Genomic DNA, 13,319 nt, shown 5'->3' with positions numbered 1-13,319 from the left:
CGCTGGTTACGAATATAACCTTAGATTTCAAAAATTCAAAATGGTGGATCCAAAATGGCGTACGAAATTGAACTACACTACCGGTCAAAATTGAGAGACCACCCATTTTCAGACGAATGAAAACTCCACGCGGTGAGAATACAATCATTTAAAACGTTTTTCGTACGCCATTTTGAATCCACCCTTTTGAATTTTTGAAAAAACGAGGTCAAATTCATCATCAGCGACCCCAAAAACCCCCGAGTGACAAGTTTCAAGCAAAGTTAAATATTTTTGAAAATTTCCTCCATTTGTTTATAATGTTGTTTAAAAAAAGTAACTTTGGTCGCCATTTTGTGACAGCCATTTAAAAATTTAATCCCCAAAATAGTCCTATCTTGTAGCCCAACTTTTTTTGACGCGATATTTATAACAGTAGAAGGTATGCTGAAGGGTTAAGCTATAAAAAAATTTAAAAAACCAATTTAAAATTCTTAAAAAATCGTGTTTTTTGTTATAAATGGTTAAATAAAGTGTTTATTTAACATTTTTTAGTTTTTTTGAGCACGCCATTCGAAAGAGGGACTCTTGAAACATAAGAAATGTGTACTCAAAAAATTTTCTCTAAGCATTTTATTATTGAAATATATCCTTAAACATTGTGTACAAATTTTGTACATCCCGTCCTTAATGGGTTAAGTCGGTTGTTCAATAATAAAAAAATCATTTATAAAGATTTAAGATCTATCTAGAAAAAAAATTATAATTTTTTTTATTGGAATTAAATTGCTCATAATTAATTATTGTACAAAATTATGGCTATGTGGATTCTAAAATTTAAAAAATTTATATGACTAAAAACAATCCATTTTTTCCATTTTGATAGTTGTTATTAGTAAATTACTAAAAAATGTTTACGTTTCATTTTTAAAAATTAGATGGCTGATAAAAAGTTATTGATAGTTTTTTAAAAAATAATAAGGAGAAAGAAGGTGTCAATTTAACTTCTCAAAATTATGAGCCTGTTATTAAAAAACAAATTCTTATGAAAGATCTCATTTAAGTATTATTAACAATTACATTTCATTATGTAAATAAAACTTTCTAATGTAAAATATCGACAAAAAAGCTATTATATTTTCATGTTTTATGTTTATAAATCAAAATTTAAAAAAAATGTTGTGAATTCCTATTTTTAGTATTTTTTTTCTTTCAATTTTTTGGACAACAACATATATTCACTTAATTTTCTTACTTAAAAAACTAATTTTACTTCATTTTTAATATGCTACTTTTTTTCAATTTACACGGAGAGAATTATCTGGGCTTTTTAGCATGAAAGTTCTTTATACTACGATTGCAAGAGACCTATGCGATTTCGGTAAAAGTTTTCTGCAATGTGATTGGTCGGCCCAGGCTCTGGGCGTGGCCTAATAGCCAGTTGCAAGAGTCTAATACCGAAAAAGCATAGGATTCTTGCAATCGCAGTATACTGTTTTGCAGTTATAGTATACTAACATTTCATACTTTTAAAATACAAAGCATTCATGCTATAAACGATTGATTTTTCTCTCCGTGTAGAAGACACTTTTTTCTTCCAAAATGCTACTTTTTCACACTTTTTTTGACCTGCTACTAGACTTCGAAGCCTGTACAGTAGATTTAGTGAACAAAACTACTTTTGTTAATTTTTAGTATCCCCCTCAACATTTGCAGCAAAACTTAAAACAATAAATTTAAAGTTAAGTTAAGGGTTACTAAAAAGTTTCTAAAATCACTAATCAAGGGTTTCTGAAATCTCTGATTTCGAAATTAAAATGGCGGATAAAAATGGCGGACAAGTTTTTAAAAATAGATCGAATTCGTCTCAAATTCGCTACTCGGGGATTTCGGGGTCGCTGGTTACGAATCCGATGTCAGATTTTGAATATTTAAAATGGTGGATTCAATAAGGGAGTGTGGGGCAAACCAGCCTTACCTACGGCTTTTTTACTCTTGTGACTAAACGAATCAACCGATTTCATTTTTCGATGGCTTGTTTGAAAGGTCATTTAATTGCGCAACTTTTTCCCAGAGACACCTATACTTTATCTTTTGTTGTTTAGTTGCTGTGTTAACTTTAAACAATTTTGCAAACGGTCCGGTTTGCCCCACCCCCTGGGGTAAACTGGTCACCTACGTTTTTTATCTATAATATTGCATTTTTATAATCTACAATAACAACAAACATAAAGAATCATGTGAACAATGGTTGTAATAATCCACTCTATTATATTAAGTTAGAGAACGACCGACCGACCGACTCACACCTCTTTCTATCTGTCTAACATCTATTAGAATACTTCACTCACACACATGTCCAAAAAACATTTACCCATGTATGTACACATATACGCTAAACACATACATGTCATGTCACGCATGCGCAGTAGTATTCCATGAATGTCACGCATGCGCAGTAGTGTTCTATTAATGTTACGCATGCGCAGTAGTGTTTTATCAATGTCACACATGCATAGTAGTATTCTATCAATGTCACACATGCAAAGTAGTATTCTATCAGTGTCACACATGCGCAGTAGTGTTCTATCAATGTTACGCATGCGCAGTAGTGTTCTATCAGTGTCACGCATGCGCAGTAGTGTTCTATCAATGTCACACATGCGCAGTAGAGTTCTATCAATGTCACGCATGCGCAGTAGTGTTCTATCAATGTCACGCATGCGCAGTAGTGTTCTATCAATGTTATGCATGTGCAGTAGTGTTCTATCAATGTTACGCATGCGCAGTAGTGTTCTACCAATGTTACGCATGCGCAGTAGTGTTCTATCAATGTCACAATGCAAAGTAGTATTCTAGCAATGTCACACATGCAAAGTAGTATTCTAGCAATGTTACGCATGCGCAGTAGTGTTCTATCAATGCTACGCATGCGCAGTAGTGTTCTATCAATGTCAGGAATGCGCAGTAGTGTTCTATGAATATCAGGCATGCGCAGTAGTGTTCTATGAATATCAAGCATGCGCTCAAAACACCCACACATGTATACTCACACATATACACTAATCACTAATTACATACACATGTATACTGACTCATATGCAGATATAAAGTTATAAACTCCTACATATACACAAATCACATATGTATATAGATTTAGTAAACGATTGATAATATAAATTGTTGAATTTTTTAAGGTTCGTTGATGCACGTAGTGTCTATTGAAATTTTTTTAAATATACGTAAATACCTCACCCGCTAATGCTGCGCTGTCTGTGTTGTAAGGGAACTTATTTATTTACTTGTGTATTTACTTATTTATTAAATTTGTTTGACAGAAATCAAAAATAATTTTTTAGATGGATAATCAGTGAAAAATGACTTATATAACTGTAAGTGTAATTTTCAACTGACTTTTAGTAAAATTATTTGTTTGACAGAAATTTACAATAATAAATAAATCACAATAAAATAACAATCAATGAAGAATGACTGATATTTTAGTACTTTTCAACTGATTTACAGTAAAATTCCACTGATTATGAATCTAAAGTCACTTTTTAAAAATACAAAATGGCGAATCCAGGATAGCGGACGAAAATGAAAGATTTAGTAAGAGAATACGTAAAAATAACAGTAAGATAAGTGAACGACCATTAGTGTGAGAGAGAGAGAATAACTTGTGGTTTTCGAGTAGGTATCTACTTTATGTGCACGGCGTTCATTTTTCGAAAGAACTGGAGTGAGTACTAGTTGTTCAATATTCGCTTCTATTATTGACTTGTGTTGTGTACACTGCCGCATTCTTTTAACAATTACATGAGAAAGTAATTTCTCATTCCAATTTTTTATAGTCTTATTCCCTCTTAGACTATATAAATACTCTTGTTTAAGGTATTTGTCGCGCGACTGGTCACTGTCAAGAGTTTGTATCCGTTGACTGTACTTATGAAACGATTATGAATGCGAGTTTCCGAAAAACTTTTGCGGACGTACAGTTTGACACACAGATGTTCTCAAAGTATATTCATAACCTCTCGCATGAAAAACGATCGTGGCAACGTCGCAAGTTTGGCGTATGGCCGTCTTTAAAATTTCGCGCCAAAAGTAGCAGACAAGCTGTATTATTTAACAAGCGCTATTGCCACTTTTACAAATTCACCTGTCATTTACAGTAAATGTTAAAATAATTTTTCAAGTTTGATGTTAAATATCTTTTAAACAAAACGGTGAAAAATTTTCATTTTTTTTATAAAAGTTCATTTTGGTTCAATAAATAAAACTTTAGTTTTTCTAAAAAATCTGTCGATTAGTATAAGTGCAAAAATTAAAAATCTGTGGTTTTCATATGGTTTTCCTATACCGTACATGTTAAAAATCGAAACTTTGATTTCATTTTTTGAGACTTACAGACGGTCAATTTTATTTTAATAGGCCTTATTTTGTAGATAAATATCCAAAGAATAATTATGTGAAATTTAAAAAAATTCTGTCGAAAACGAATTTACGCGACAAATACCTTAAGCTGATAAATGGGATAACTTGTGTTGAGTCCCAAAGTGTTCAGCTATGAAACTTCTAATACAGTCAACTCTATGAATAGTGCCGCTATCAATAGTGCCACTTCTCCTCTTTCTCGCTCGAGCTCTATCCCCACTTTAGCGACTCTAGCACGGCTTCTGAATTTCGAGTTTCCCCTAAGAGAGAAATATACAAACAGTGGGGGTACTACAGTTCCAAGAAAAGTCGTAAACGCTGTGCAATTTTGCGGCACTATTCATAGAGTTGACTGTACTATAGTGTGTACCTGTCACATATTATTCTATAAAGGAGTACTATACTGACTGCATAAATCATTTTTCCATTTTTCTCCGTGTAATTAAATTTGTTAAAGAATTTCATTAGAAACTTTTTAACAAATAGAATTTTCAAAGTATTTTAATTTAATAATTGATTAATAATTGAATATTATAAAGAGTTAAATTCTAATGTATTCATGTTTCTTACTGCAAAGATTAATAATTAAAATTTTTATTAGTTAATTTAAAAAAATATACATACTTAAAATTGTTTAATAAAATTGAACTTTCGCAAATTTTTTTTTTTAATCTGAAAAATAAGATTGTTGTTATTTTTCAATTCTATTGTTTCAAGATAATTTACTTTTTCTAAACAAATAATTGAAATTTTTTTAAATAATTGAAATTCCTTTACATTTTTTGAAAAATAATTGAATTCTTTTAAAGAATTTTATTTAAATTTTTCGAAAATAATCAAGGGAAGTTAGTGACCGTAATTATAATTTTATTTTTAAAATTTAAAGTCCCTTTTACAGTTTTAAAGCAATTTTTTGCTTCTAAAAATATTATTGAACTTCTCTTAAATTTTTATAATTTTAAATTTCTGATTAAATGTTTATTACTTATTAAGTAAATAATTAATTATTAATGATTATTATTTTCAAAAATTTTAATAAAATTCTTCACAAGAATTAAATTATTTTCATAAACAATAGCATTCTTTGGAAGGATTCAATTGTTTTTATAAATAGTAAAATTTTTTGCAGAAATTCACTTATTATCAATATAATTCTAATAAAATTAAAAAATCAAATTTTCAATTATAATTATAAAAAGACAAGATTATTTTTAAATAATTAAAAAAATTCTTTGTTTAATTCAATTATTTTCCAAGTTTTCAATTAGAATTATTGAAAAAAACATTTTCAAAAAACTTAAAGATTTATTTATTTTCGAAATCAAATTTAAATTTAAATTTGATGAGAAAAAAAACCGGGAAAAAATTTGGACATAACCGGGAAAATCCGGGAAATAACCGGGAATTTTGTTGAACGAAAATACTAGATACCCTGGGCCCACAATTTTCAGTAGTTTCCCTGAATCAGACTTCTCTGAATTAGGGAAGTAAAACCAAAAGACAAAGTTTAAAACAATAATGTAGATCAAAATTTCTTTTGATTTTAATCAAATTTCAATTATTAAAACATAGAAAAAGCGAAATATTTTTAGAAAATGGGAAACTAATTAGCAAAACAAATAAAGTATGGGACAATTTATCACTAGAATAAATTAGATAATCGCCGAATAATAAACAAAAAATGTTTGAAAACTTTTTACTCTCTAAAACTGAATCAGTGAAATTTGACTGATTTTCAGTGACTCTATTCTCGCGATTTGAATCAGTGAAATTTCACTGAAGATCAGTTAAAAATGATTGAAATTTCAGTCATTTTTCACTGATTGGCCAATTAAAAAAACTGAAATTTTCAATATGTGTGACAGAAATTTTCAGTAGTTTTTTAATTGGCGAATCAGTGGAAAATGACTGAAATTTCAGTTATTTTTAACTGATCTTCAGTGAAATTTCACTGATTCAAATCGCGAGAATAGAGTCACTGATTCTCAGTGGAATTTCACTGATTCAGATTTAGAGAGTATAAATTTCTTCTTTAAAAAACAATTATTTTCTAGAATGTTCAATTAAGATTTTTTTCTGAAATTATTTTTACTATTCTTAAAAAATCATTCAAGATTGAAATTATTTAGATACAAAAATAAAATTTTGTATCATAATTTTAACTGTAAATCTTTATTTTTTTAAAGTAATTAAAGTCAATTATTGAAAATATATAACCAAAAATGTTGAAAATAATTAATTTAAACAAAATTGCAAAAAATTTTTTGTTAGTTTTTAAAAACATTTTAGAAAGACAATAGATTTTTTAATTATATAGAATACAAAAATTTTCCAAATAATTGAATTTTAGTAAAATAATTTAAAAATCAATGAACTTTCAAAATTATCAGGCCTCGGATCTACTTTGAGGAGAAAAAAAGTTGCTTTAGTCGATTAAAAATACGAACAAAGTCGAAAAATTAGTTTATTTAATTCATATGAAGTAATGTAACAAGAATTTTATTTTTTAAATAATTTTTGAAAGTTCATAGGTTTCTAATTTATACAATAACAATTTTGTACAATTAAAAAAAATTAATTTTTTTTAATTTTAATAAAAAGTTTTGAACTTGATTGTTTTCTCCAAAGGGTTAAAAATATTTCTAAAAAATTTTAATGTTATTTTTTTGTACGAATTTAAATTTTCGGAAACATGTAATTGAAATTATTGAAAATAATTGAATTTTAAAAAATTACAAGGAAAAAATTCTATATGTATGTATTACTTTTTTCAAAAATATTTTATTTTAATATAATTTTTAGAAGCTAATTTTTATTCATTTTCATAATTTATAAATTTACACATGAAGATTTGTCATTGAAATTTTTGAGAATTCAATTATTTTCAAAATTTGCAATTAAAACTCCTCAAAAGTTGATTGTCAAAAATTATAAAAAAATACTTGGAAAAATTAGATATTTTCAGTTAAATTTTACAAAATTTCAATTATTAAAAATTTGTTAATTGTTTATTTAAAAAATTTAATTAGAAAAATCATTCAAAAATAATTTTTGAAAGATTTGTCTATAGTTATACTTTTTACACTATAAAAATCGGAATAAATTGCATTTTATACCAAAAATACTGTTTTTGTGACAAAACTTGGAAAAGAAGTCGAAAAAGTCGCAATTTTTTAAGAAAAGTCGAAAAAAGTCGCATTTTTTGAAAATAGTCGAAAAAGTCGTAATATCTTAGGCCTAAATTATTTAAAAATCATTAAATTTTTAACTAAAATTTTGAAAATATTAACCCTAGAAGGAGTAACTGGGGTTTAAAATACGTCTCAAAACTTAAAAAATTATTTTTTCGTTTTCAAATCCTAACCATTATTTAATTTTTTTTTTAATTTATGAAAAAATGAATAAAACCATTGCTTTTCTTACTAAAAAGTAAAAAACCATTAAAATTCACTAGGTACCATTAATTGACTTTACGTCAAATAGTAACCTTTCAAAACGAGATTCAAGTTTGGATTCAGCGACCTCGAAAACCTCCGAGTAGGCATTTTCAGACAGATTCGTTAACCTAAAAATTTTTTTGGGCGCTATTTTGAATTTTGAATTTTCGACAACGGATTTGAAATCAGCGACCTAGAAAAACCCCGAGTAAGCATTTTTAGCCAGATTCGTTAACTTTTAAATGACTTTTTTCGATGGCCCTATAGAGCCCATGGACATACAGGGCACGACATTTTTATGACTTTATAGAGCTCAGTGACAGTGAAGGGGTTAAATTCAAACACTTGAGTGAATTCCAGTACTCGATTAAATTAGAGCACCCTGAAAACCTCCCGGTACAAAATTTCAAGCAAATCCTGATTTAAAATGTTTTTTGTCCGCCATATTGAATACGCCATTTTGAATTTTGATTTTAGATTCATAATTAATTAATTATGGACCCTGAAAAACCTTTATATACCAAAAATGGTAGAAATTAAATTAATTAAAATAATTCGGAATTTAAAGAGTTAATGAAAAACAAGGACAAAGGACAAAGTCTCTCTGCCCTTTTTAGATTTTTTGTTAAATTATAATATTAATTAATTTTGATTGTGGAAACTTGAAGCCTAAATTGAGCCGAAATTTTTCGTACATAGAAAAAGTCTCAAAACGCCATTTTAAGCATTTTTGAAGGTGGTTCTGCCAGCTTGAAGTAAGGCTGACAAAACCATGCATTTTTTTAAAAAAATGAAGGGCCGGAAATTCGGCAATGGGGCATTAAATTAGCCCTAAATGAGCCCTTAATTATGCAATAGGTCCCATCGTGATCCGACAATATGGTTCTGTCAGGTTTACGTAGCTATATATATACAGGGTGTCTACTAACCGGGAAAACCGGGAAAACCGGGAATTAGCCGGGAAAAAAATAAAAACCGGGAATAACCGGGAAAACCGGGAAATATTCGGGAATTGAAATTTATTCGTAATAATTCAATAAATTTTTAGGAAAATTTTTTTTGACATTTGAAAGTAAAGACAGTGTTTACACAGAATTTTATTTGGATGAATTCATTTCAAATAAACCCGCGCTATTTCGACCATATTCAAGCATGCGCGAATTAAGCTGCTGCTATAATCTATACATACATATATATTCATGTTGAACCATGTGTGATTTGATAATGTAGTTGCAGGTGTCAAAATATTTTGTAAAAAAGTTGATTGTGTTGATTTACAATTCGGTAAGCTATTTTTTATAAATTCAAGTATTAGAAAACATACTGTGCTATAAATCTATCAGTTTTAATAATAGTATTTAAAAGTTTAAGCCAAATAGTGGGATTCATAGTCACATGTATCTTATTGGAATTTGAGGTTAGGTATTAAATTTCAACTAGCAAATAAATTCTTTATACAAAATTTATTTAAAAAAAGTTTTTAGTAATTAACTTGTTATTTTTATACTATTATTGAAACGATGGATTCTTTAAAAAATAATGTTTTTATTGAACTTGTTATTTACGTAGCCCGGTAAGAAGCGTTTAATCCGTTTAATAGTGATAAACTGTTTAATTTTCTGCAGGTACATATGTATTTATTTTTGTAAATTTTTATTTTCTTAAATCTAATTCAAAACATTTTATGAAAATTTTACTTGAATTGAGTTTTCTCGATATTTGGTGGTTTTTGCTTAGAAAATTAGTGTGATATTGCGAAAAATGAACATGATTAAAAACGAGTATTTTTTAATCGATTTTCCTGAATTAATTTAAAATATTTTATATATCAAATCAATGGATTATTTTTATTTTAAAATGCTCAAATTAAAATTAATTGAAAATGTACCTAAATTTTTTTTTAATTAATCAAGTTTTAAAATAAACGTTTTTAAGGTTATTTTACCTTGACACTTGTTACATTCCTTGATTTGATAAATATTTTTTAATACTTTTTTTATTTTTTAATGTTGTTTCCAATCCAATAAGAGCTCTACTTTAATAAACTTTAACATTTACTTTCGTTTCTATTGTAAACTTATTACTTACCATAATATACTGTCAATTACAAGAAATAGATTTTTATAGTTTCTGAAAATAGAAAATTCAAGTCGTCTCGGATATTTTTGGATATTACAGTTCGATTAATCCGTTCTTACCGGGTGCAGTAATTAATTAGCCGAAATTCTTTATATTAAATTTTAGTCGATGTACATTAGTTTTTTTTTAATTTTTAGCTTTAATTTCTAACGGTCTACAATGAGTCGAAGTCAGACGGTGTTTCAAGCAACTTGGAAAGTTGAATTTCCATGGGTAGAGCAAGATAAACGACCATTTTATGCTCTTTGCACTATGTGCAATAAATCATTTACATTTGAATCAATGGGTCGCTCAGCTTTAACCAGTCATACGAAAAGTAAAAAACATAAAGATTTAATGGATATTGCTAGGAAAACAGTGCCTATTTCAAATTCAGTGGTAACAAAACCATCAGAACCATCATCTCAGACCAGTTCTTCTATTTCGTTAAATAATCGTTTATCACAACATTTACTTGATTCACATCTCACAAAAGATACTGTGACTGAAGCTGAAATCTTATGGTGCATTGAAACGGTGATGACACACACGTCTTTGCGATCTGCTGAAAGTAACGTACTTCTTTTTAAACGAATGTTTCCGGACAGTGAAATTGCCAAAAGTCTTAAATTGCACAAAGATAAAGTATCGTATGGTGTTGCTTTCGGCATTGCTCCATATTTCCAAAAGGAATTGGTCAACAAATTGAAAAATCGTGAATTTTTAGTAATCGGCTTTGATGAATCTCTGAATAAAGTCGCACAAAAAAATCAAATGGATTTGAATATTCGTTTTTGGGATGTCGATAAAAATCAGGTTTCTTGTCGCTATTTAACATCTGTTTTTCTTCACCATACAACAGCAGAGGATCTTCTTGATGGACTAAAATTTGGTCTAAGTGAAATTGACCTTCAAAAAATCTTACAAATTTCTATGGATGGACCTCATGTTAACTGGAAACTGATTCGTTTATTTAACTCGGAATTACGTTTACCTCCTGATTCACCAAAGTTACTGGAACTAGGCTCGTGTGGACTCCACGGCGTTAATGGAGCTTTTAAAACAGGTATTAAGAAAACTGAATGGAACTTAGATGCATTTTTAAGAGCGTCCTATAATTTGTTTAAACAAGTACCTGCCCGTCGCGGAGATTTTGTCAAAATAACTGGCTGCAAAGAATTTCCTTTAAAATTTTGTCAAGTTCGTTGGACAGAAAATTCTAAAGTTGCACGACGAATTGAAAATATTCTACCTCATCTGATTAAATATGTTGATCACGCAAAATCTACTAAAAAAGAACCTACGTGCAATAGTTTTACAATTGTTGCTGATGCATTAACTGATAAACTTTTGCCTGCAAAACTTTCATTTTTTCGATCTTTAGCTGAAGACTTAGAACCGTTTTTAACTGAATTTCAGTCAGATGCTCCATTAGCACCTTTTTTATTTGATAGTCTAACATTAATGCTAAAAAACTGCATGACAAGATTTGTAAAAGAGGATGTGATTCTAAAAACTCGACTGCACAAGATCGATGTTTTAAAGAAAACTGACGGTAAATATGAAAATCTAAAGTGGACGAAAGATGTTGATCTTGGTTATGCTACCTGTTATGCATTACAAAGGTGTGAAGGAACGAGCCCTAAGGAAATTCTTCTATTTAAACAAAATTGTAGAAACTGTCTGCAACATTTAGTAAACAAGTTGTTGGAGAGAACGCCTTTAAAATATCCTTTGACGGAAGCTTTAACTTGCTTAAATCCTCATAAAATTGCTTTTTGTGTAAAAGAAGCGAAAAAGCAACTACGTATTGCTTTAGATATTCTTTTAAAAGCGAATATTTTTTCTTCGGCACTAATTCAAAACGCAGATCGAGAATATAAAACTTTATTATCAGACCAATCAATCATTGAGCAAATGAAGCTTTACTGCAGAAACGATTCGCGTTTGGATGATTTTTGGATGCAAACACTTTCAATTCGACCAGACATTGAAACTAAAAGTCTGAAAGAAGTCTTAAAGACTTTTTTTATATTGTCGCACGGAAACGCAACTTTAGAAAGGGGATTTTCTGTGAATAAAGAGATGATCATTGAAAATTTAAAAGAAGAAACTCTTATTGCGCATCGAATCATTTATGATTCGGTAACAAGTTCAGGAGGTCTTACCAACATAATCATAACAAAATCATTAATTCATTCAATGAGGAATGCTCACGGAAAATGGCAGGATGCTTTAGAAAAGCATAGGAAGGATAGACTTGAAGAAGAAAAAGCTAAAGAGAACCAAAGAAAAATGGAAAAGGATATAAAAGAATTAAACAGTAAAAAAGCAAAGCTGTTGTCAGAAACTGCACTAAAAGTTGCTAACATTGACGAAACTTTAAAAAGTTTGCGGAAAAAATAACTCTTCTAGTCTTGAAGTTAATTTATAAAGCTTATATTATATTAACTTAAAATACTATTATATTTTATACCTCGTTCAAATTGAAGTTAATACATGTTTATAAACTACTACTCTTTAAGAAATGAAAATATATAATTATTTATGCGTATTTTAAATATAAATTATGGTTGCTATGTGATAAATGTACAAATTAAGTTGGTTTTATATTTCACAAAGACTCTACTGTTTCCATGTTATAAGAGGTAGCATATTGAAAACATTGCAATTGTTTAATCGTTTAATTAAAAGTATTTTCATGGTTGTGAACTTTTTAAATAAATTTACTTTTAAATTTTTTAAATTTTATGAATATATACCTACATGCATTAATTTATAACATTAAACTACAAAGGTAGGTTGCCAAAATAGACTAGAATTTGTTATTCATGCTTTTTAAAAAAAGAAAATTTAATATTTTCAACCGGAAAAAACCGGGAAAAACCGGGAAAAAACCGGGAAATGACCGGGAATTTGGCAAGCAAAATTTAGTAGACACCCTGATATATATAAAATATATAAAAGTGATCTTCATATAGTACGTGGACAATTTTTTGTCAATTTTAGATCCCCCTTCCAAGTGGACATTTTTTATGAGAAATTGATATTTTTGGTAAAATATGAAGACCTATAACTATAAAGAAGGTTATTTTTTATTTTATGATGGTAAATAAATTGATATTTAATATAAAAAATTTTACGAAATTTCAAAATATCTTAATTTTACACTACAGGTTTCGAAGCGACTTAAAGACACAAAAAAAGTATCTTTAGTCGAATTAAAAATAAATAGTCGCAAATGTCGTTTATTTAATTTAGTGTTGTCACAAACATTTTATTTTGTATTTCACGAAGTTGAAGTCCACAACGTTGATCAACGAAAAAGGTTTTTTAATTTATTCTATT

General features: G+C 28.6%; 1 protein-coding gene across 1 annotated transcript; it reads left to right on the top strand.

The window, feature by feature from the left end:
- The first annotated feature begins 9,064 nt into the window (after window positions 1-9,064).
- LOC122503272 lies at window positions 9,065-13,020 on the top strand. The gene is made up of 2 exons (XM_043613746.1): window positions 9,065-9,137; window positions 10,130-13,020. Exon 2 carries the CDS (start codon window positions 10,152-10,154, stop codon window positions 12,375-12,377), a length of 2,226 nt encoding a protein of 741 aa, XP_043469681.1. The 5' UTR covers window positions 9,065-9,137; window positions 10,130-10,151; the 3' UTR covers window positions 12,378-13,020.
- Window positions 13,021-13,319: the final 299 nt, after the last annotated feature.

The sequence above is a fragment of the Leptopilina heterotoma genome, unplaced genomic scaffold (assembly GCF_015476425.1).
Source record: "Leptopilina heterotoma isolate Lh14 unplaced genomic scaffold, ASM1547642v1 Lhet_251, whole genome shotgun sequence".
Lineage (NCBI taxonomy): Eukaryota > Metazoa > Arthropoda > Insecta > Hymenoptera > Figitidae > Leptopilina > Leptopilina heterotoma.
Note: the sequence above shows the minus strand (reverse complement) of the source record. Positions and strands in the feature narration are given on the sequence as shown.

Coding starts and splice junctions, on each gene's coding strand:
- LOC122503272 (XM_043613746.1), top strand. CDS start 10,152: ATGAGTCGAAGTCAGACGGTGTTTCAAGCAACTTGGAAAGTTGAATTT.